At 41.9% G+C, this 25,797-nt stretch overlaps 1 protein-coding gene across 1 annotated transcript in view; it reads right to left on the bottom strand.

The window, feature by feature from the left end:
- Nucleotides 1-11,904: 11,904 nt before the first annotated feature.
- tbc1d16 (TBC1 domain family, member 16) overlaps nucleotides 11,905-25,797 on the bottom strand; it is a 38,311-nt gene continuing 24,418 nt past the window's right edge. Inside the window, exons 9-13 of the mRNA XM_023283608.3 lie at nucleotides 23,268-23,402; nucleotides 21,302-21,488; nucleotides 18,691-18,870; nucleotides 14,975-15,121; nucleotides 11,905-14,288 (exon numbers count right to left, since the gene is read on the bottom strand). Coding sequence (XP_023139376.1) covers nucleotides 13,989-14,288; nucleotides 14,975-15,121; nucleotides 18,691-18,870; nucleotides 21,302-21,488; nucleotides 23,268-23,402 — 949 coding nt within the window. The 3' untranslated portion in view covers nucleotides 11,905-13,988. The remainder of the gene's footprint in view (nucleotides 14,289-14,974; nucleotides 15,122-18,690; nucleotides 18,871-21,301; nucleotides 21,489-23,267; nucleotides 23,403-25,797) is intronic.

Raw genomic sequence — 25,797 nt, 5'->3', positions numbered from 1 at the left:
TCTGCATTGCTGCTGATGTTAAACCAGATTCAGCTTTTCACCAGATGACTCGGGTTTTTCCACCACTATGAACGCAATCTGTGCAATAATTGGATGTATTGATGTGTTTTCAGTCAGCATTTTACTTGCAAACATGAGGAAGAGAATCTGACAGTTGGGTCTCTGCAGATTCCCACCCTAACCGTAGTTTAAATCGTTGACTTTCTTCAGGTTTGTGATCGGAGCTGTTTTGCTCCATATCACATGGCCACCCCATCGAGGAGCTCTGCCAACCTCGCTGAGCCCCGATGCCAACGGAAATGGCTACCTCTAATTTAGCTGGACCGGCTACATTCCTCGCCTAAAACAAAGCGGTGGCTGTTCACCATATTAAGGCGATCTTGCAACAGATACCAGCTCCATGTTGAAACGGATTCTAATCCCTCTTTTCATGCCGGCCTCTTGGTCCTCATCCAGTTGTACTAGAATTGACAACTGAACTCCCCCCGGGGCATCGGCACTCATTTTTTTCTGGCCTTAGTAATAATAGTGATAATGCATTTTATAAATAACACATGTTTCATTACATGCAAATCTCAGAGGGGAAATCAGAGGATCGAGCTACATGGTAATTAAAAGCAGGTAAAAGCAACAAGGGAAAAAGAAAAACTCTGCGGGATGAGAATTTGGCGGTTGGGTTGGAGAATGACAACTTGTGCAGAAATGTTTGTTTTAAATGTGTTTAATGTGCTTTCAGGTGGTCAGGAAGTGAGTTATGGACGGACGAAGCAGCTCCTCCAAACCCCCTGAGGTTTGCTAGACCTGCAGGATTACATTAAGAAGTTATTCTCCTCCTTCCTTCATGCTTACTTTTGTCTTCTTTCTCTTATTCCCTCTACTAATTTCCCTTTATTTTCTCTCCCTCCTCGTCCCTTCCTCTCTCCCCCTCAGCCTGAGCCTGCCCTGACCCAGACGTCTGTTCCCCGTCTGAGCTGCTGCCAGATTCCTGCGAGGGGAGGAATGCATGAGAGGGCCTCACCGAGCCGCAATTAACATTTCGTCAGTGCCGTGCCCACACCTATGCAGGGCGCTTAATGATGGCATATTCATGAAAAGCAAATATTTGCACAGAGACGCTGTCTCCCAGCGACCGCCGAGAGGAAGGGGAAGATAATTGAAAGGAGCTTGCGGCACTTCTATTAAAAAAAGAAAAAGAAAAAGGGAGAGCTGAGATAAATGGAGGGCTAGGAGAGGGTGGTGGTAGCTGGAGGATACCCTGTGAGGAGAGGAGAGCAGTGACAGGAGAAAACCCTCTCCATGGGGGACGGCGACGCATGCTGAGAGGACACCGGCAGGACAGAAAAAATCCTGGAGGAGAGAGATGGAGAAGACACTGGAGGAAGATAGAGAGCCTGAGGGGGGGTGACAGGTAGACTGATGCATTTCTTAGCCAAACAGAGGTGAGTTTAAAATAGAGAAGAAGAAGAAGAAATCCACAGCCAACAAAGGACAGAGAGAGAGGAAGACATGATTTCCAAGAGGAGCAGACTGCATACCGTCCTCCATTTCCCCAAAGAACATCCCTCCCTACTGCTGCCCCCAGCTGGGAGTGTACGCACACACAAACACACATGCACATGCACACACACACACACACACACACATGCACAACACAGCACAGCACACACACACACACACACACATGCACAACACAGCACAGCACACACACCAAGCCTGACTGTCTGGTTGGGGGAAGGGTACGCTGGGATGCAGGGAGATGGAGAGGGATGGTGATGGAGAGGGGAAGAGAGGATCTGGGAGGAGAGCGATGGATGCAACAAGAAGGGGAGGGTTGGAAAGACGTGCAGGAAAAACAAAACAAAAAAAACGATTGGAGGGAGAAAAAAGGGAAGAGGAGGTAGACTGACAGCACAAAACATGACTAAAAGCGAAAAAACACTTAGTATAGCTATGTACGCGCCTCCACCTGCCCTCCAATGCTTACTGTAAATCACCCACCTGACTCAGCACACCACTCTGTCCACACACACACACACACACACACACTCACACACACTCACAACACACACCTCTATTCATCATCCACGTGCTCCTGCAGCCGCCACACAAGCACAGAAAATTCAAAAAAAATCCCCCCGCAGAGAAGTAATTCAGGAGTCAATAACACGATACACTCACACACACAACGCCTCTGCTGGAAACACACACACGCATGCACCCCCCACCCCACGCATTAACACATACATGTAGATGCACACACATGCAGTCCTGAACGAGACAGCTGGAGCTATCAAACCAAAGCCTGCGAGAGCCAGCTTTCTTCAGATGGATTTGAGATGTGGGCTTTACCGTATCATCTGCCAGCACGCTGCTGGGAATGAGACGTCACATTCATAACAGCCTACTGCCTTATAAGGAAATTATCTCTCTCCCCCCCCTCCCCCTCTCTCCTTCTCCCCTTGTGGGGGTGGGGGGAGGGATGAGTGGTTTCAATTATGTGCGACAAAGACCAAATTAGGCACCTGGCAATTTCAATATGGCCCCCTTTATCTGCATTAAGTTGATAGGATGTGGTTTTGATGGGGAGGTAATGCGGCCGCATGCATCTCAGGCTCATGCATGCGTTTGATTGCACCATGGTAAAGAGATTGAATTTATTAATAACGAGAACAGGATCACACACGTGCAAAATGAAATGATCAACAACGTGCAGAGATCCTGAGCAAGATGTTCTTTTTTTATTTCTTATCAAAGGACATGCACGTTCCATTATGCTGGTCACACAAAGACTCAGCAGCAGGTCGGGATCGATTGTCAGTGGCGTGCTTTGAGGGCACATTGAGACTTTACTCTCATTGACTACTTCACAATCAATAGCAGCTGATTACTGGCTGGAGAAACTAGCTGCTCTGCGCTCGGCTTTCTCTCACGTCGACCACGAGAATGAAACCAGTAGCTGCTCTAACAGGAAACACAGTGCAAATGGATGGTAGTATAGATCTGTCTGAGAGCACACAGAGATGGAGCTTTTATTGTGAAAATAACCCCAAAAGTGTGAATGCAGGTTTCATTTAAACGTCCTTTTCCTTCGCTTTAGTTGAGCACAATCCGCCCATAAAGGCAGCTGTTATCTCCTGACACCATATTTGATCACCTCAAGTCAAGAATGGAAAAATCAACTATGAGCGTGCACTCATCCATCCCCTTTTTTCCATCTCCATGTATGGTGCTGCTGGGGACCGGCGAGGCTCGCTGTTCCTCTCAGCTCAGCGTCTGCACGGTTCTAATCCACTGAGCTGCTGAGGAAAGAGTGCTGATGGTGCCCTTTTCCACCGACTATCCCCTAATCCAGCTGGCTGCGGGTCTGGGAGAATAATCCTGGATTAGGAGCTCCTCCCTGCAGAGCGGCCATGGGGTCCCTGGTGGGGGCCCCGTCGCAGTCAGCTGTGCCTGAGGCGCCGTGCCTTTCACGTCGCCAGAGAACATAGCAGCCGATCCAAAAAAACAGCCAAACAGTGTGTGATTAGGATTGAATTGCTCCAAACCTCGCTGTGTCACCCTGAGGGGAGCAGCGGCGCTTACTGCAGATGAATAATGATAAAGAGGGATAATGCTGGATCGGCCCTGTGATGTCACGAGTGCTTTCATTTCAAGATTTGGATTCAAGACTGCGAAGGACTGAACCCCCAACGAAGCCCTTTGTTAGCAGCGGATACACTCTAATTAATGCACTGTTGCACCTATTGTCTTAATGATGTGTGTGTTCCCATTTTAACCTTCCTTAACACCGTCACTGCGTTACACATGCAGCCAAGGCTCAAAGAAGGAGCAATACAGGGGGTCTTGACTTATGCTGGAATTCAGAACCTATGGTGCGACGTAACGCAATTTTCACTGTAAGTCGGAGCTTTGTTGGTGTTTCGCCCTTTTCCGAGTGTTTTTTACATCTAATTTCACTTCAACGGAGATGGCTTCCTTTTCTTCAAAGCACTGCCATCAGAAGTGTCTGACTTACACTTGGGAGCCATAATGAAGGGCAAAAAGTTTCTAAAAAAACAACACAAAGGAAAGAAAGCGAATGTGGCACAATCCATGTGGTGTACAACTAGTGAATGTAAACCAAACCGTCTTCCTCTTATAGCACTGCGTGACGATGTATTCATCCACTCCATTTGCCAACTAGTTCCTGTGCAAAATTTGTTTTAATGTCACAAACGCCGTACGTCGGAATGATGGAATGAGACTTTCTTAATAAATGTATGGGAGATGGCTGCGTAACCACGGAACGCTGGAGGTTGAGGACGCCGTTAACTGAGGACCTACTGTGTCGTTCAAAAGAACTCAGAAGAATGTCCAACCCAGCCGTGGCTATGACGCATGGCTTATTTACACACCAACATATTTCAGCTCTGAGTCAAACGAAACACCAACATTTAGATTTCACAAATAAATGATGCATAAAAGCACGAGGAGCTGAGTTGTTCACAGTTTGGGGCAAACCGTCTGACAAAGACAAATAATTAAGGTTACAATCCTCTGACTGAGGAGAGGTGTGTCAGAGCCACAGTCTCACTGGAAATCACACTGTAGAGATTTACTTAGATTTTAAACAACAGGACACTTTTAATTACTTTAAAGTGATCAGTAATTAACCCTTAGATGCATACGAGGCTCAAAAATGACCTGGTAAGGTTGTTTTCTTGCAATATCTTTGTAATGAAAAGTTTTTATTGTTTCATATTCCAGCTATTCCTCAAAAAACATGTTTTGATATCATTCCATTTAAATTTTTAAGTTACCTTTTATACTTTTAAAGAAATTGTAATACTATATTACTACCCTAAGCTTTTTGTCACTGGTAATATCATAGAAAAAGTGATGGAGGGACAAAGTAGCCACAGTTGGAGGAAAAGAGTGGAAAAATGTCTACAAAACGGATCCTGACATCCTTCTATTGCTGTTCTGTGTAATATTATTCTTTCTCAGTTATCAAAATGTTCAAAATCTGTTTTAAAGTGAAAAATAGACATATTTCAAACTTGAAATCATTCCTATGTGGACAAAAACATAATGAAAAAAATATTACAAATGATTATTCTTAACCAAAATGACAAAAATGACATAACAAACCACATTGATTCTCATCCTTTTTGACCCACTTATGGAAGAGTGTAGGGTCCAATCACTCGTGCATCTAAGGGTTAAGGGAATTTTCATCACTCTCTTTATTGGAATCAATGACATGCTGCCGAACACAGATGCAATTAAATCCAAATAAATGACAGCAGGAGAGTGTTCCTGCAGATTTAAATTTCAGTCACTCTGTTAAAGATTGATCAAGAGCTCATCCCAAGGCTGAGAGTGAGAGTATTACCATTCCGACCGACCGACCGACCGACCGACCGACCGACCGGTGATCAACAGGCTTCCACTCCCTCCCTCAGCACACAATCCTGGGTTTATTTACCTGCATGGCTGCCCAACAGAGACTGCAGCTTGCGTCAGTGCACAGATCCCAGTGCAGCACAGCAGGGCCAGCAGGGAGGCTTAATGGGTGGACACATCACGGCAACATGGATGCTGGTTGTCAAGATGCTTCAGAGCTGCAAAGTTTTATCAGCGGCGGTTAAATACAGAGTAAAGAACCTCAGAATAACTGCCAGCCTTCGTTTTACTGTTCTATTGTAGCTTTATTCTCGCTATTTATTTTATTTTAGTAATGTATCGTACTCTGACATTGCTTTAATGTCGCCTGGAGCGATATCTGGCACAAGAATGCCCTTTGAGATTATTACATTTTTGTCTTATTTTAAGGTGACTCAGATTTTATTCTGTTCTATTTCTGTTGTCATAATGAACGTTATAAAGTGTACAGACAGCATCCATGTGTTACTGTTAAAGAAAAACACTGGTGTTTTTCTCTAAGTTGTCACCAGATCTAATTAACTTTCTTTCTAATTTGTGCTAATTAAACACTAGCAATCAACAATGGCTCATAAATATGTATTCTATTATATCCATTTTAGCCTCACCCCAACCAGTCGAGGCAGATAACCAACCTCACTGAGCCTGGTTCTACAGGACGTCGTTTTCTCTACTGTTAGATATATGCTTTAGCAAAGAAAAATATATAATATTGTAAAGTTAAATCACTCATAATTAATGGGTCTTAACTTTATTATTTAAACTTTTTAATGTAAATTCACAATTCTAATCTTATTTCTCTACTGTTGTCAATAAGCTTGATCATAGAGAAATATATAATATTGTAGGTTCTTCACTGTAACTTCTAAGCTAGTCAGGATAGCTTGTGTTAATTTAATCAGGTGAATATGTATTTTATATGAAATTATAGAGTCTAAACCTCAATGTATAATCTAAATTAGTCAGGTAAATTGACATAACTAATAATATTGTGGTGTTTTAACTTTAATTTGAGCATTTTCTATAATAACGTATAGCCTTAGTATTTAAATTTGCACTTCTAATCTTATTTCTTCAATGTAAATACTTTGTTTGAAACGTGTTACATAAAAAGCAATGACTTGACTTATGATGCATTGGTTAGGGGACTATTTTCAGCTGTGGATTAATACACATTTAAGGAGTTTGTCATGTATTTAGTAGTGAGTCACAGTAAACCACAGCGTTTCCATTCATCATAATAAAGGAGGCTGTCGACAGTGTGACTCACTGATGTGTGTTTGAGTCATTATGTGTTTGGACACTGTGTACACGTACACAAAAATAATGGGGAACAAATCTCTCCTGAGCTGAGTTTATGATGCAAAAAGCTTATTTTCAATCTTTTATAATTCACTGATCTTTCGAAAAATATAGAAATTCAGTCACTCATTTCCTCCCTCGTTCTGCCTCAAACAAAATATGCAAACACAATAACACGGATGCACAAACACACACACCTGCATGCAGTTAATGCTGCACACGACGATCCATCACACCTGTGACATATCTCAGAGGCAGTGTGAAAACAAGCAGCGAGCTCTAAAATACACACAGAGTCAGAACATATATCTTCACCCCTGTCACCCTCAATCCTCCAACTACCAGCTTCCCCCCCTCCGCCTGTTTGCCTGCAGCTATTTTGAGAAATGCCTCATTTTCATTTCAATCTTCTGTACGATGCAGCGTGCGGCTGCCATGAGTTTGACTCCTTCACCTAAACGCCACTAACAGTTGAATAGAGCGCAGACAAGAGCGTCTATTGTCACGATAAGAGGCCAAGTCAATCTATTTGCATTCGAGGGCTGAAAAGAAATCTATTTCCGTGCATCTTCATACTTGAATAGAGAGCAGAGAGCGTACAGGCGGCATGAGAGCGTGTTCAATGCATGTTTTCTGTCATGCTTGATCGGTATTTCGTGCAGAAACGTATAAGCAGCTACAAGCAAAATGACATGCAGCATAAAGAGTTGAATTTGTGTATTGCAAAGAAAACCCTGTAGTAGCGTTTGTGAAGTCTGAAAGCTGGATGAGCGCTTTACCAGAGCAATGAGGCACAATCCAAGAAGCAGACTCTTGCTTAATGCCGTTGCAAATCTCAGCAGTGAGGGGAAATGGTTCTCATACCTGCTGAGTACATTTAATAGGTGACGACCCCACATTTCCAGCCTGCAAACCTGCTCAGCCCATTTTGAGTTCCCGGTAATATAACTCTCCATATATATATTTATATACTTAGACGAGTATTCCAGCAATGTAGTACCGCTTCTGCAAACTGCTGGGGGACTTGCAAGTCACAGATTCTGCTCAAAATGTGGTCAGCAGCAAAATAAGGAAATGATACAACGACTGAGCAGCCTTGGCGGAGTACTGCGCTGTCTGAGGGCTTTTCTTGCTGTTGCTTGTTTTGAGTCTTCAGGGTGATTATGTGGTGTTTTTTGAGTTTTTTGTTTCACCACAACGAATCACAAACCTTAATTTTTTATTTATTTATTTTTTAACGTTTTACGCCCCTAACACGGATCAAGCTCCAAAAACAGTGTTTTCCTATGAGGCGGCTCAACTCCTCCCTGCACGTTAAAACACTCAAACCATTCAACTTCACGTGTCCAGCCGCAAGTAGCGTCACATGACTGATTTTAAAACGATTGCAGGGAATAGAATTGGTGGAGTTTCCCCCTCATTGTGCAACGCACACCGAGATCAGGTCACATGGGTGTGTAAGTGATGGTAAATAATGCCTCATGAGTGGGAAAATTCATGTCGGGACGTGCAGGGGATATAAAACGGCACATACAGCGACAGCTAATAAAATCTATGTATCCCTGCAGCAGCACTAAAACCCCAATCTAGCCTGTGTTATCAGACACTGGTGGATCAGCCTGTACCCCTAGAAGGCCCATTAACACCTCCAGAGGGTAGAGCCCAGCCCCCTCTATAAACAGCCCAGCCGGAGGTCCGTCCTAATGGGCTAAGCTCATTCCCAGCCCAGCCTGCTCCAGGTGTGGAAGCCGAGCCCTGTAATTGATAATTAGGGGTTAATAACCCGGCGTTCAATGCAGGCCTCACGACAGGAGAGTAGCCGGGCCCCACACTGTCACTCAGTCGGAGGCAGGGGAGGCTGGAGCAGGAGGGGGCGGACAGGGCTGCAGTGCAACAATGGCAGCTACTGGTGGGCAGAAGGACAAAGAATTGGGATGCAAAAACACAGGAGTGATGCAGCAGAGTATCTGAGTACAGCACAATGAGGCTGCACAGCTCAAGTGCTTTGCGTAGGTCGCTGATAGTGGACTTGTGATACTGCAGGTAACGCACCAGAGACAACAGGTTGCATATCATTCCACACACACTCATCCTACTGTTAAACCACAGATGCTATTAATCAAAACGGCATGCCAGAAACTCCTTAATCTCACCGCTGCGTACGAAATAAGCAGAATGCTTCCAACTGGTGCTGTAGAGTTTACAGCAGCTTCATGGGTCATTAAAGAACTGGAGGACATTTGGGCTTCAATATTTTTGAAAAATTAACCTTCTCTTTTACAGTTTTCCACTCCATATTGATCAATAATAGGTAACAAACTATCAAAGGCTTGATTGGCTCAGCTTCCACATCAATGGTAGCATTTTTATTCCATGTTTTCTGTGTTGTTTGCTAACCCTACTCTAATCACAGTAACAGGGTTGCTAATCCATGCTAATGTGATCTTTTTCTCAGCAGTAGAAGCTAGATATTTAGCTGCTGTTACTGCTGACCAAGAGGACAAACTGACTGATGGAAAACAGTCCAAAGAATTAGTCTGATCCTGATAATATGAGGTAGAGTGAGACATTCAATCAAGGCTGACAACATTATGAAAGTATGAAAAATAGAAGAAAGGACATAGCTAAAAAAGTTATGCTAACATGTTGTGGGACATGTTCAATGCATAATTATTATTTAAAATATTATGTTGATGAAAAAAAACTTTCCCACAATTACAAGAGACATCAATGAAAAAATAACACCAAAAAAAAGGAGATTTAAATTTCATTTTAATTGTTTTATTTGAGATTCAATGTGGTCATCCGGGGGGTGGAACAAGAGAAAAATGGCATCTTAAGGGGAAATCCAGACTTATTCGGTATTTTTGAAAAATATTTTTCGAACATTCTTTTCTCCTAGTTTTTTTTTAGATTTGGTCTCAAGACAAGAACATTTACACAACATGTCCCCCACTTCTGGAATGACCTTTAAGGTGTTTTTTCTTCTCTGTGTTTAATAACTGTACTGGCCAAAAGATTTGAGTAATGAGAAGTGGCGTTTTATTCATTTATGTATTTATTGTCATTTTCCCTCCGTCTTGTCTTCTGTGATAGAAGTACATTAGCCCCGAGAGAAGCTATCAATCAGCCGCTAATGGGTTGTAATTGCAGACAGACAGGCCTCCACATCAGAGGCAGCAGAATAACCACAGTACAGTAGAGAGCTGCTTACACTGGGCTCAGGTCCCTGGGCACTTGCAGGGTTTAACTTAAGGAAAATGTCCTTTTAAAACCCATTGTGCTCATCCCGGTGATGTCTTACATTAATCAACGTGGCTAAAACAGGAGAGGCATGAAAGAAATCCTGACTGCTTAGTCACTGGATGCTGCAGAAGTGTGAGCCACGAATGCATTTATATAATGACTTCTGGGGAAAAAACAACAGTTCCTTTTCCTGGAACCACAGAGTGACTAAACCCTAAAAGACGCCTGTCAGCTTGGCTAATTCTTTTCATTTTTGAACACCTGATGATGGAGCCTGATACTCTCCTCACAGCTGACAGTCAGTTGGTCGCCGTCAAACGTCTGAACCATCACACAGCGTCGCACAGCCACAACAAACAGCACAAACTGATAAGACTTAACTGGATCATTTCAGGTTGAACTCTGGGAAACACACGTCTGTTTGTCAGAAGGAAAAGAACTGGAATGAAAATCCCCTGTGAGGCACAGTTCATCTGTTTCATCTTAGCTAAAGGAAGGTTCACTACAAAACAGCGTTTGATGTCAAAGCAGCTGCTCAGGGGAACGCCAGAACTGTGGACTGAAAACTGTCCTAAAATCCACAAATGAAAATGTGCAAGTTGATGCATGTTTGCACAAACATGAAAAAGGTGGGAGTCTTATTTTGGGTGCAGGCAAGCTTACCGTTTATCTCCTCAGTTGATGTGGATCTACTGAAAACCACGCAGATAGGTCACTGTCTAGTAAAACTGGTTCACAGTGCAGGAAAATATGTAAGAAAATACCAGAGGTATGACTGTAAAGCATGATTTTCACCATTACTTCCTTCTTCATGTTCCTCCTTCATTTTAAAACTCAGTATTAAAATGCTAAGTCTCTTCATATGATGCTAATCTGAAGGGTCCTTCCAGAATTGGAGGACATTTGGGCTTCAAAGTTTTTGAAAAATGAACCTTCTCTTTTACAGTTTTATACATATTCGCTTCCGTCAGTCTGCCCCAGGGCAGCTGTGGCTACAGATGTAGTTTACCACCACCGAGTGAGAATGTGTGAGTGAATGAATAATGGATTCAATGTGAAGCGCTTTGAGTGCCTTGAAAAGCGCTATATAAAGCTAATCCATTATTATTATTATTATTATTATTATTATTATTATATTCATCAGTAACAGGTAAGAAACTAGAATTACCCTGAAGATGAATCCTGCAGTTCCTCCTTAGAGAATAAATGATGAAACACTTTCCTGGTCTGCATTACAGTGATGAAAGTGCAATTATAACTTTCTGAAAGAAAATAGAATGCATATTTCTTATGAGTGAAAAATGGAACTTAATAAAAAAGTTCACGCAGTTTGAACTTGTCGGTCACTTGTGCTGTTCACCGAATGAAGTCCTGCTTTCAGGGCTGCTTTCGTATATGACTTGGAGGTCATTTATCGAGCAGAAAAGCTGGAAGAACTCCAAAAAATAATCAAATCATCTCATTCTGATGCTCTGAATTCCAGTTAAAGGGGATAATTTGTGGTTTCTGGACTTTATGGGAAAAATGTGAATTCTGCAACCCTGATTGAAACAAACTGTCACAGCAAAAAGTATTATCCCTATTACTTTTATTACATCTATTACTAACTGAACAATATAGATAAGTGTTAATAATGCTTTGGATCAGCATATTAATTTAATATGACAAAACTATAGCAGAATTTCTCCATGACTGATCAACTGAGTCTTTTTGATTTATGATAATCTGCTAATAATTAGATTTCATTATAATCTTCTCTCTACACTAATCCTGAAACCTGTATGCATTTAATAAACTACACGAAGCCTCAATGATAAATTGCACTGTTGTGTTGTATTATAAATCCCAGTGGTGTTTTACTTCTCAGGGCGACATTTATTAATTGTATTTCTGGTGTCGTTTGGTGTTCAGCAAAAACATTTTCCAGAGGTGTTTCATAAAATTGTATTTTATTACCGTTGTTGTTTTTATTGATACCAATAATAAGAATAAGCTCTTCTTTTCTGTGATGTGTACAGTAATACATCAACATATGGTAGCGTTTAACAGCAACACTGTACATTCGTGAGTCACAGCCCCTTTAAATAGGAGCAGCCATTAATCAAGGTCGTGACTTGTAGTGTCTGTGTAAACAATGTGATTTCAATGTTAATAAAATTCATGACATCTCTCACACTCACACTCACACTCGCACACACACTGTTTGGTTGTTTTCCCATCGTGGATTTCTGACTGAGCTCGTTTCCACGCAGCCCCCCCGTCTTCCCAGCTCTGCAGGCGTTTCCAGCAAACAGCTGCACATGATAACTAATGGGGAAGAGCAGTTATGGATGTCATTTGCAGGGACTGCTCGCTGAGAGTGTCGGGGAGGGTGGAGAGGGGCTGATTGATGGTCTTAAGGTCAGATTTTAACGGCAACTTAAAGATGTTTTCGACCCTGCAAGTGTCACTCAAAAGCTCAACACAAACTTCTTCCTTCGCTTCCAGTTTTCATTTGAGATACAGGGGGTCTTCGACTTACGTCGGAGTTCAGTTCCTACTGCCCGATGTAAGTCAATTTTCGCCGTAAGTAGGAACTCGGGCGAAAATGTAAATAAAAGCCGTTACATGATGATTGAAATGATCGTCGAGACTTAGGTCAAGCAACCGGCCGATGTTCGTCGACCTGTCCCGAGTGTTTTAATACATCTAAGTTCAGTTGCATGGAGATGGCTTTCCTTTTCTTCAAAGACTGACTGACACTGGGTAGCCATGAAGGGCAAACATTTAGTGAATGTAGCACAATCCAAGCTGGAGTAGAACTGGCAAATGTAAACAAAGCTGTGTTATAGCGCCACATGACGACGTATTCATCTGCTCCGCTCTCCAACTAGTTCCACGCAAAGACAAAACGCCATACGTCGTAAACTGAGGACCCCCTATATAACTGGTTGATTTTCACACATATACCTTCAACAAACACACCATTGTAGAGTGACGAGAAACAAAGAACAGATACATTCATGTGGACTGATTCTCAGTTTAGAGTGTCATTCACTTTTAAGGTGATAGTGGAAGAAATAAAAGTGTGCTGACAGTATTTCACCACCCTGTCACAGAAAAGCCATCCATCTTTCTGTCGGGATAAAACCACGATCAGCTCTCTCTTTGGCTGTCGCATAAATCTTAAAGTACATTTCATGTTTTATGACGCTGACGTGTGAATGGTTAAACTCCTATTGCTCAACAGGTAACATGTGAGTGTATCAGAAGGAAACATTCGGTTTTTCTTCCTCCTGCTCGTCAGGAAACAATTCTGACAGAGAACGTTCCTTCGTCAGAAACATGAGGAGCCCTATCATGATGTAGTGTTTGTCGTGTAAACACATCCCATACGTTGTGCCCTCTATATGTAAAGAACTGCTCATGCAAGGATATAATATTGCTAGATATTGGTAACTGCTGATATAAAAGCAAACATTCACTTGTTGAAAGATGAAATTAAAGTGAAAACTCTCGCTTCTTTGTTAACACTGAGGGTTCTGGGTTTAAAAACGTCCTGCTCAGACTCCAGATATGCACACACAATTTGATATTCACACAAATATTCCATTGTGAGAACACAGGAACACTTTTAAGAGTTCAAGTTCAAGTCCTGTGAATGAATCTCCAGTTTGTTTTGACCCTGGGTCAGAGTCTGCGAGGATTCAGCCCAGTTGCCTCAGACCCTGATGTGACCCCTGCCCACAGAGCCCGTGGAAGAATGCCAAGCTAGCAGCAGATTAGAACCTGAAGTAGCTCCAGACCGGCTTCGTGTCTGGTGATTGTCCGTTCTGCTCCGAGAGGAAAGCAGCTTCTTGACCTCTGGTCTGTCCGGCAGCAAACCGTCCTCATCGCAGATTCATGTGATGCCGAACGCTGAAAACAACATTCTAGTAAGGCAGTGTTCCACATCGCACCACGTGAACAGATCGAGTGACAGAAATCCTCATGGAGACGGTGAAACTAGGAGCAGAGACGTGAGCAGAAGCTGCGCCTCACGACTGTTTCCGGAAGGTGAAAATGTCCCGGGTTTTGGAGCCTCTCTTGCCCTCCGGGGGAGGCGTGGGGGTGAGGTTTGGTGAGGGTGAGGGTGTGGAGGACGGGGAGGGCGAGGAGGGCTGGGGGGTGGAGGTGCCTCCATAGGGGCAGCTCTGGGAGTCTGGGTGTTCACCTGAGCACTCCACCGTGGGGATGTAGCGGCTGTCCCACATCCCCGGGCCACACAGCTTACAGAGGTCATGGAGGCTGCAGGGGATCCTGGGCAGGAGGCGGAACTGGTAGAGGAGGCTGCGGGCCTGGAGCGGACCAGAACACAGGACCGACACGACACGACACGACACAGTCAGAACATGCAGCACAAACACTCGCCGATATCAAACGCTGCACATTAAAACGCTGAAATAAATCAATAGCCCTGACTCTTGGCTTAAAGATAACAAAAGACTGTCAAGGTCAGCGCTGCGCCGTGTTTCCTAAAGCTAAAAAGCCGGCGTGCCCGCTCTCAGAATATCAGATGCAAAATCTTGGGCAACAACAACAGGAGTTACACCAGCTGCATGCTAACATGAACTCGCTGCCTGTGGTTGCAGCAGCGCTAACACAGCATCCATAAACATGAGGACACAGACACAATAGCAGGGATGCAGATCATAAATCCTCTACATGGCAGCATCGCGTTTAGGACCTCAAGGCCTCCGAGGGCCATTTACTGAGCTGCAGCGTTGGGTAAGGCCCCTTAATGCAACACTGGGTTCAGATTGAATGTGTAGCAATGCAGCCGTGTTTCAAAGAATTCTCATGAGCCTGATCATAAACTACATTTTACAATTTCATTTCGCACATGCTTTTATCAGGTAGGTAGGTGGGGCGGCACTAAGGACTTCGCCTAAGGGTTGCTCCTTACAAACTACACATTATTCCACTCTTTTAACGCAGACATGCGGCATAAAGGCCTGAAAACCGAGTGCATTTGCTGTGATACCTTGCGTAGCACCAGCTCTCCGTTCATGTGCATGGAGAGGTTGCTGAAGTGGAGCAACATTTGGTCGGTAGCGAGCTGCTGTTCCGTCACATCCTCCCCGTAGAGAACGATGATGGCCACGCACAGGAACAGGTGGAAGTAGTCGGTCTGCAGAGAGACACCAGCGAAGACGTGAAAAAGGCAGGAAAATCTGTAAATCATCAGTATCCGTGGACTGCAATCAGATATTATTGTGAATTCAGTGACAGTATGACTTCAGTTCTCTGCATTAAGCTCCAATGTGAAGGTAAGGAGGGTGTTTAATTATAGGCTTGATTCCAAAAAGACACCTAAAAATCATGGAAAAACTGGATGATCAAGATTTAATGTTGTTCTCTTGTGCATTTTTTAATATATACACGTTTAGGATCAGTTTTAACGACCAAGTACGCACACAACATACAAATTTGATTTTAGCTGTTGGTGTCGCTCTAGGAATAAAGAAAAAAGAACAATATAATAACTAGAGACAAAAAATATAGATATTTACACATCTAGAAAAGAATATATATACACGGTAATGTATATATATACATAATATATATACATATATACATAATATATATAATACACGACAGTGTATTATCAATTTAGATGTTGATCTGCAGCCCTCTAATTGACAAAATGGTTAATGATCACCCTCATTATCTCTTAAACACAGATCTCCAAGTCTTGATTAAACATCACGGTTCCCCTGGTGGTGATGGCTTTTTTTAAATTACAAAAGCAGGAATTTCATCACAGTTTTGTTACACAAAATGCCACAAGCAACAGTCTGTCAGTGGGTCATCAGTGGGCAAATCAAAGGACTCATAGGAGCAGCAGAAATTACTCAGTGCTGGCCTTGTCCTTCACAGAAAAATCAGACACCAATCAGAACATCTTGCTTTTAGCCCAGCTGGTGTGTGACGCTCAACTGACTAAACCAAGGTTTCGCCTTCCTATCGTCTCCATCGCCACCTGCAGATCAGAACATCTAGCAGGGAGTCGGAACAGATGGCGAGAGGCAAAGACGCCCATATTCCACTGGTTAAGTCGTGTTCAGCTCTGTCTCATTGCAGGACAAGTTTACTGGATCCTCGTGAAAGAAAGAGGTGAAAACATGCACCCGGTTCACCTAAATACTTAATTTGTTGACAGTTTCCTCACTTTTTTTTCTTTACAATTTATACCTCAAAAGCAAATAAGCTTTTAAGGATTGAAATCTGTAGGAATGTAAAAAAATGTGTGACTTTGAATCAAATCACCCTCGAATTTAACCACTTCAAGTCCAAGAACGCATTTTGTTGGCGTTTATCAGGATTCCAGCAGCCTTTAAGGGAATAACACAGACTCTCAGATAATGTTAGCCAGTCATTTCAACACGCCTCCTTAAGAAAATCATCAAAACTTTATGAGAAGAGTCAGAGGAGACTGTCTGCTAAGGAGACAGAGATCTTTTGGGGTGCACTTGTGAGCTCCTGAGGACTTTTTATGACTCTGTGGTGGCATCAGTCATCTTTTATGGAGTGGTCTGCTGGGGCATCTTAGCTGCTGACTGGAGGAAACTTGATCAGCTGATCAAGAAGGCCAGCTCTGTCCTGGGGAGCCCCCGGGATCCAGTGCAGCTGGTGGGAGAAAGTTAGTCGCCTGACTGGTGAGTCACAGTCCTGTCCAGCCTATCTGTATAGAGGATGACTTTATCAATCCTTAATAATGACTCCCATCCTCTACGAGTTGAATTTCAGCTTCTTCCCTCTGGACAGAGGTTTTTAGTCCCAAGGTGCATAACAAACCGTTATAAAAACTGTTCCTGTTGCCGCCACTGAGCTCAACAAGAAGTAGTGACAGTACACTTTATTTTATTTAATTATTTATCCAATTTCTTAGCTCTATTTATTACTGACTATTAAATTTTATGATCTTCTCCTGGCTTTTATCCCAGAGATTGCTTTTATTTCCCTAAGATTTTTTTTATTTATTGTGTTGTTTTTATTTATCTTGATCTTACACAGTACTTCTTATACTCATACTTAAACTTAGACTTGTAGCAATTCTTAAATTTGAATTCACAGATTTAGATTTGTTTATTTATTCTTTTACTGTCTGTTGTTGTTGCTAGGCACTGCTCTCTATACACCAAGTCAAATTCCTTGTGTGGACTCAATTGGCAATAAGGGCTTTCTGATTCTTATTTATTTTATCTTATCTTTTTGCTTATCCTTGCTGCTATATTGGTGAATGGCGGAACACGGAGTACTTTTTTGGTTCAATGTATCATTTTTTTCTGCAAAAAAAATCTAGCCACCGGTATAAATAAGTAACCTTGAACTTTGAGGATGCTAGCTAAGCTAACATCCCCACCCCATGTAGGAGCTTCTGAGGGCACCAGGCAGCTCTTTAGTGACAGACTGATCACACCAGGTGTGTGAAGGAGTGGAACTGCAGGTCGTTCCTTCATGCTGGCATCAGATTTTATCATCAGCACTGCTCCCAACAGACCACACACACTCACATAATGACAGTTAGCTAACTGTCGGGTGCAATAAACCAAAGTGCAATTCATTCATGTAAATACTCTCATGATGTACTTTTTCTGATGTATTTTATGACTAGTTTTAATGATGTTCCTCTATTTTAATGTTTGCTGATTTTATATGTAAAGTGTCTGAGTGTTTTGAAAAGCGCTATACAAATAAAATGTATTATTATTAAATTTGTGTTCTTAGTATCCTTGTGTTATTCTGTTTTTCTTATTTATATTGTATTTATATTGTGTTTACCTCACCACTTTAATAAATAGTTGGGTTTTTCTTGCTTTTCTTACCGCCACTTTGCTGCTGTGACGTAAATTTCACCCTTGTGGTACTAATAATTAAAATTAAAGGAGTTTATTGGAGGACATTTTACGTCCCACCCATCAAATTTCAAATAATCCATGTACAAAATACTAAAACATGCAGTTGTTGTGTAAATGTTCTTGTCCTGAGACCAAATCTATAAAAACTAAAAAAAAATTAAAAATATTTTTTAAAATACCAAATTAAGTCTGGAGTTCCCCCTAAAATGCCATTTTTCTCTTGTGAAACCCCCCTCATGACCAAATTGAATGTCAAATACAACAGTTAAAATTAAATTTGAATCTCCTTTTTTGGTATTATTTTTTTTCTTGATGTCTCTTGTAATTGTGGGAAATTTTTTTTAATCAAAATAATATTTTAAACAGTAATTACTATGCATTAAATGTGTGTCCCACAACAACCCTGTTAGCATAACCTTTTTATCTGGTAGAAGAGGAAGAAAACAGTGAATCACATGATACGCTGGAATTAACATCATCAAACAGTTTTCCTAAAGAATGAGTAGATCAAAGCTATGTCCTCTCTTCTATTTTTCATATTTTTATCACATTGTCAGCCTTGATTGCATGTCTCACTCTACCTCATATTATCAGGATCAGACTAATTCTTTTGCCTTTGATAGTTTATTACCTATTATTGAAGAATATGGAGCAGAAAACTGGAAAAGAGAAGGTTTATTTTTCAATAATTTTGAAGCCCAAATGTCCTCCAGTTCTGGAATGACCCTAATAATATTCTATTCTATTCTACGACTTTGAACCTGCACCGAAACTAATTAGCATCTTTGTGCGTATGCAAAGTTCCTCTCTCGGTCTTGTTCATGCAAAGCAGCCTGACCTGATAGTGCGCCCAGCAGGCCTCCCACATGCGCAGGGCCTCGGTGTCAGGGAACTCTCTCTTAAAGCACAGCAGGATCCAGCGGTGGCAGAAGAGCAGCTGCAGGCCGTCCTCCCCGAGCCTGGTCAGGTGCTGGTGGAAGCGAGGCAACATGAGGCGCAGCAGCTCCCGCAGGTACATCTGCAGCCAGATACAAAACGGTTAAAGCCAAGACACTTGACAAAATTAAAACCTCCTGGGAGCAGAACTTCAACTTGTCGATTTCAAGTCATACATGGGATTCCATCTTTGGGTTAGTTAATTCAACTTCCCTTTGCACTTGCCATTGCCTGCTACAGTTTAAGGTTGTGCATAGAGTCCATATTTCCAAGGCCAAATAATCCCACATCTGTACAGATGTTGACCTCGATGTGACAGATGTAAGACGTGTGAGGCTTCTCTTAGAAAAAGCAGCAGCCATACCAGGCTCCAATGGACCTGCAGGACAAGGACCACACCCAGAACCAGCAGAAACCACAGAACCAACCTCAGATGGAGCGGCACGACCTGGACGAAACTCAGAACCAGAAGAGACAACAGTACCACATTCAGATGAACCACCAGGCCCAGGACAACATCCAGAACCAGAAGAAACTGCATGACCACCTTCACATTCATATAAATTATTTTCCATTTCGCGCTTTTCCTTGTTTCTTGCATCCTGATTTCCAATTGTTATCCACATGTTCTGGTCATGTCCCGGCCTGGAAAAACACTGGAGGGATGTCTTTCAAACTCTATCCCTAATCCTCAACCTCAATTTAGAACCAAACCCTCTTGTCACACTTTCTGGTACCACTGGAGATGAGGATTCCTGCTGGACTCCGAGGAAGCAGCCTACACTGTCATTCGCCTCCCTCCTGACCAGGCGTGCTTCTACTACGGGGGAGACATCCAAAAAAGAAGCCACCAGAGACTCTCAGGGATCCATAAACTAAAAGGACTTTATATTGCCCCCCATCTCCTGCTGTTGCCGTATCAAAGCATCATCCAGTCCATCCTCCTGTACTGCTCCACCTGCTTCTATAACATGCTTTCTGCTACAAACAACCAAACTCATAACCACCACAGCCTCCAAAATAATCAGTCTCCCACACCAAACCTCACAGAATTAAACAACAGGGCCATTACACGAATTGCAAACACAACAGGACAGGCCATAACACACCCACTGAACACATACCTCACCCCCCTCCCCTCTGGACAGAGACACACAACACCCAGATGCAGATGAACATGACTAAGCAAAAGCCTGATCCCATGTGTCATAGCAACCCTTAACAGAAGGCCAAGATGATCTGACCAGAGCGGAAACTAAACGTACATGTTGAACAGTTTTTTGTTTTTTTTGTACTGTTCTGTCAATGTAAAACAGGTGGAATGGTTCAAAGGTTCCTTATTGTCATTGTTATAAAACAACGAGAAGAACAGCATTACCAGCACTGCAATAAATAAGATGCAATAGAATAAATAAACAGGCTTTCATAAATAAAATGAATAAAATTAAGCGCTCAGAAAAAAAGAACCCTAAAATGCTAAAAACAACAGTAAATACTTTATACAGGGCACATTGTATGCATGATCAGTCACAGTCACAGGGGTGGTAGAGGTGGGACGCTGTTATTGAGGAGTCTTATGGATTGAGGAAAGAAGCTGTTGGCCATTCTGGAAGTCGGGTGTGGAAAACAATTTCCCCATGGGGACAATAAAGTCTTAGTCTTAGTAAGGATGCTGCCCCACCCACCCATGCTCAGTAGCTCAGGGACATTATGTCCTGTCTAAAATTCAAGAACATTTGCTTCTCAATCTGTGACTCAAATGTGAAATTTCAAAAAGTGTGTGGGGCCTTTACTGGAATACTTCAGGAACCATCTGCCAAACTAAGCCTCTCCTATCGCCACCATTGTTTTCTTCTCTGGCTTAAGTACATAATAACCCGACATGCAGCTCCTTTCTCTGCTACACTCCAGGTTAGAAATATTTATCTACTCTTCTTTTTATTTATTTAATTACTTCTTTAGCACATTGGGGATCTGTGGGGGTTTGGGATACCACCTGGGATATGTCCTGTTGTAGAGTGTATACCTCTGTTACCTCAGTTGTTGTTTCTTTTCTGTATGAGTGAGTGTGTTCTATCTAGCATATCTGTTGTGCATGTCATATGTGCATAAAGCCATTCTTCAGTGCTTTCAGGCTGCTTGTACACATCCAGACGTGTTTTGCACGTGTTTCTTGCAGGGATTAGAGCGCACGTGCGCGCTGACTGGGAAGTCACAATGCATTGGAAATGTAGTAGAAATCAGGAAACCTAAACAAACCACTACATGCATGAAACAAACATGAAAGGTTAATTACAAGGTGAAAAACAACATCGAGTTGCTTGTAGATGGAGTTTATTTTTGCTTTGCACTGCTGGAAGATCACTTGTGGCAATAATAAAGGCATTTGTGAGTCTGCTTGACACTCAGGTCACACGGCTGGACACAAACCCCCACAGTTCAGCGCTGGAAAATCTCTCTGCAGAGGCGTAATTTCAGACATTTGCTTAACTTCACAGAGAGAAACTTCCTACCAGCTGCCTCTCCATGTCTTCGTCCCGCGGGGAGCTGATGAAGATGGTGTTCTCCATGAGGCCGACGAAGCACCAGAAGGTGTCGCTTTCATCCTGGATCTCAGTGAGCAGCGGGGCCACCAGGTCAGACATGCCCTGGCAGTAGCCCATGTCGGGATTAAACACCGCATAGTTGAGCAGAATTCGCCTGCAGCAGGAAAAACGGTGAACATATTAGCAGAAAACATCACAGCATTTATATATAGACACATAGAAGTGGGAAATACAGAATCCTAAACATTTAAATTCCTCTATACAGTCCAGCCAAACCACTGAAAACCACGGTCCCACCCAAACACTCTGAACGAGCCAACATGTGTCGGAGCCCAGAAAAACATGACAATCCCTCCTTTAGTGGTTGCCATGCCAACCCCTCTGGTAACCAGGGAGCTAATTAATGATTTTTCTTCTTCTCTTTTTTTTTAAGGCTACTACTTTGAAGAAAACTTCCCTGGCAGTCCTCATACATTAGTAAGTGTTGTATAAACAAAGGGAAAAGCCCCGAGGGTGTTTTATTGTTTCACTGCAACATTATCAAAGTAAAAATTTTGTTGTCATGTGGAACTAAGAGGGTTTTTTTTTTTTTGCAGAAGCAGACGGAGCTGTGAGGATGTTCAGAAAATCCCTGATATATCTTGTACAGAAGTGTGGGGTATCACATAATACTTCATTATAGCCAGTGAAAATACTACAAATGAAAGCTTGTAGGATAAAGTGGGATATAATGAGCACACTGATATGTTGTTTTCCAAAACAAACACTTTGGAATTTATTGATTCAGTTTATTTCAGGACCATAAATTAAGAAGAAATTTAAATTTTAAAAAGACATTTGCTCAAAGCACCATGATGAGTAGAAGTTTCTCATTTTGTGTGATCTTATGGAATAATCTGGATCTCAAAAAGAGTCCAAATATGAAACATTTTCAGAATCTTTTACAAAAAAAGCTACAAAGATGATACATAATGTAGGATATAATGAACACATCATCGATATATATTTATTTATATAAATATATTTACCAAAACAACCTTCTGAAATGCATTAATTTTGTTAATTTCAGGACTGTGCAAATGATGTTCAAAACAATTTAGGAAACTTTTACAAAAAAAGCTAGAAGGATAGTACATAATGTGGGTTATAAAGAGCTTACTAATGCATTTTTCTCCCCAAAACTAACACTTCTTTGTCACCAAATTTATGGATTTCGTTAATTTCAGGAGTACAAATAAGGAGGAATTTAAAAAGCCATTTACTCACAGCACCATGAATCAGTTTATGTAAACTTATGGAACAATCTGGATATGCAAAAATATATTTAAAATAAATAACTAAATGAAAAAAAGACTGCTGGAAACATGAAACAATGTGGAAAAGTAAATGTGTTCTTGGAGTTTCTGAATAAATATATAAACATAAGGTTTGATGCAAACAGGAAACAGTGAGATGAGATGTTAAACTTCCTCCTACCCGTTTTCAGACATTATTTTAGGTTTTTGTTTGTTTGTTGTGTTTTATGTCCTCTTATTTTAGCATTTATGACACTGCAGCACGTCTAAAATAAACCCAATAAATGAATAAATACCAGAGATAGATGTGAAATAAGTGTGGAAGCTGGGATCGCTGCACCTCAGACACAATATGAGACATAATACCAAGACAAATAGCAGGAGCCTGGATGAGACTCACTAAACTAATATGCTATTTAAATCCTCTTGCTCCTCGTTTAGAAAGCCATTAGCTCTGAGTATGCATCAGGAGTGCTCAGACGGCTTAGTCAGAGTCAATAAAGCATGAAACTCATTTGCGGCTCCCCCAGGGTTCGGAATATGAAATGAATAGGTAGCGTCGGGATGAGGAAGGGGAACGATAAGGACGGATCGAGAGACGGTGACGTGGAAACAGACGGATAGAGATTGGAAAAGACCTCATGATCTCCACGTTGGGGTTGTTCTCTCCTCTGAAGAAGTGGTTGCTGCGGTCCGTCCTCACCACGTCTTTGTCCACCGTGAACTGGACCTTCCTCCAGAACTCACTGTGCTCCTCTGGGCTCATGGACAACCTGAAAACCAGAAAACGTGAAATATTAGAGCAGCAAGCAGCGTTGGTCGGGTCCTCGCATCCTTGCTGGACAGCGAAGCCAAGCATGTCCACCAGGTGGCGCTATCACTGTGAGTGTATATCAACCTAGGTATGTTATCAGGACCGGACTCTGATCACCCATGTAAAGTTTAAGGCAGATTGGAGCATGTACAGGAGAGTTAGACAGCACTTCCTGTTTCATGGTGACCCATCCACCAGGTGGCGCTCTCTCTGTGACTGTATTTTGGTCTATAGAATTCATCAGGACCAGACTCTGATCACACATATAAAGTTTGAGGCAGATTGGAGAATGTACAGGCTAGTTAGACAGCACTTCCTGTTTTGTGGTGAATTGTCAAAATTCCACCAGCCACCATTTCCACGCACTCAGACTTTTGTGGAGCATTTTGAAAACTTTTGATCATCCACGCCTGGTGTACATCCTGGCCGAATTTGAGCTCTGTCGGAGTTACCCTGTTTGAGTTTATGGGTCTTTCCAGAACTGGAGGACATTTTACGTCCCACCTATCAAATGTCAAATAATCCTTGTACAAAACACTAAAACATGCAGTTTTTGAAAGTATTTTTAAAAATCCCAAATCATTCTGGAGTTCCCCCTAAAATCCCATTTTTCTCTTGTCCCACCCCCCTGATGACCAAATTGAATCTCAAAACAGTTAAAATGAAACCTAAACCTCTTCAGCTGGTAGTAGAAGAAAACAGTGAATCACATTTGGAATTAACATCATCCAACAGTTTTCCTAAAGAATGTGTAGAGCAAAGCTATGTCCTCGCTTCTATTTTTCACATTTTCATCCCATTGTCAGCCTTGATTGAATGTCTCCCTCTACCTCATATTATCAGGATCAGACTAATTCTTTGGACTGTTTTCCATCAGTCAGTTTGTCCTCTTGGTCAGCAGTAACAGCAGCTAAATATCTAGCTTCTACTGCTGAGAAAAAGATCACATTAGCATGGATTAGCCAACCCTGTTACTGTGGTTAGAGTAGGGTTAGCAAACAACACATAAAACATGGAATAAAAATGCTACCATTGATGTGGAAGCTGAGCCAATCAATACCTATTATTGATGAATATGGAGCAGAAAATTGTAAAAGAGAAGGTTTATTTTTCAAAAATATTGAAGCCCAGATGTCCTCCAGTTCTGGAATGACCCACATAGTTTTTGAAAATGTGCAAAAATTGGTCCAAAATATGACACATAATTTAAAAAGGCCGACTCCTGTTGTGTGTTAGGTATGGTTGTCAATTACATTTTTGAGCGTCGTGACGAGTTACTTGTGCATACCAAATTTCATACTTGTAGGTGACACGTCCTGGTCGTAGGGCCTGTTTGAAATATTCCAGGTGGCGCTATTGAGCCATTTTGGCTCACACCTATGCATTTTATTCCATAAAATATAAAATTTTTTGCCAGTCCTGATGTGTGTGCAAATTTTCACGCGTTTTAAAGGATTTTTAGGCCTTCAAAATTGCAATTCAAAAAATGAGAAAAAACTAAAAAGAAACCCATGGATTTCTTAGTTAAATGTCTGTAATGTAATGTGTATTATCGTTATAAAAATATCTGTAACTGTGATAGCAGCATTCAGATTAACTGACAGTTACAGCTGTAGTTGATTTTTGTTGCAGATGAGGAAGAAAGTGCACATCTAGGAGACATGTTGCACAAAAATTTTAGATTCTTGGCGCACTTTAGTTTGGAGACTGCTTAAAAATGTACACATTTTACAGGAATAACTATTATTGTTGACTTCTTGCTGGGAAATGTAAAATGATTGGGGAGATCAGGAAAAAACTGTTTCCTGACTCAAAAGGGGGAAAATAACCCTACATAAACTAAATGCAGCAGATGATATTCAAAGTCGCAATATGTGGTGCTTGGACCCTAATAATTACAGAAAGGACACGAGTTTCCAAAGTTCTGATAGATGTTAAGCAAGGAAGTTTGTGCTGCAGTCTCTCAGGAAACGGCTGGTAATTAGCATAAAAACACATCATATAATCTTTACCTCAAATGTTGCTTTGGTGTAAAACACTAATGGCGATCTGCAAATGAAGTATAAAGCGTGTGGGTGGGCAGGCAGTGGTGTTTTACGACGAAGCGCTCCACTGAGGATAATATCACCCCCATAAAACCTCATCCATCCCTCTAGATGTTAGCGACTGCATTAGCAACGTACCACTGAGTGTGGCACTAATGTACTCAAGTCCTAACAAGCAGAGGGGATTTAATTAACACTGTTTGTTTTCCGTGTGGCCCCACCAGGAATAATGAGCGCTTACCTGACGCAAGAGCGCGCAACTGTTTAGTTTCAGCGCCGTGTTTGTCTCAAGTCGTGTTTCTCAGGAGG

Source organism: Amphiprion ocellaris, chromosome 19, assembly GCF_022539595.1.
Source record: "Amphiprion ocellaris isolate individual 3 ecotype Okinawa chromosome 19, ASM2253959v1, whole genome shotgun sequence".
Lineage (NCBI taxonomy): Eukaryota > Metazoa > Chordata > Actinopteri > Pomacentridae > Amphiprion > Amphiprion ocellaris.
Note: the sequence above shows the minus strand (reverse complement) of the source record. Positions and strands in the feature narration are given on the sequence as shown.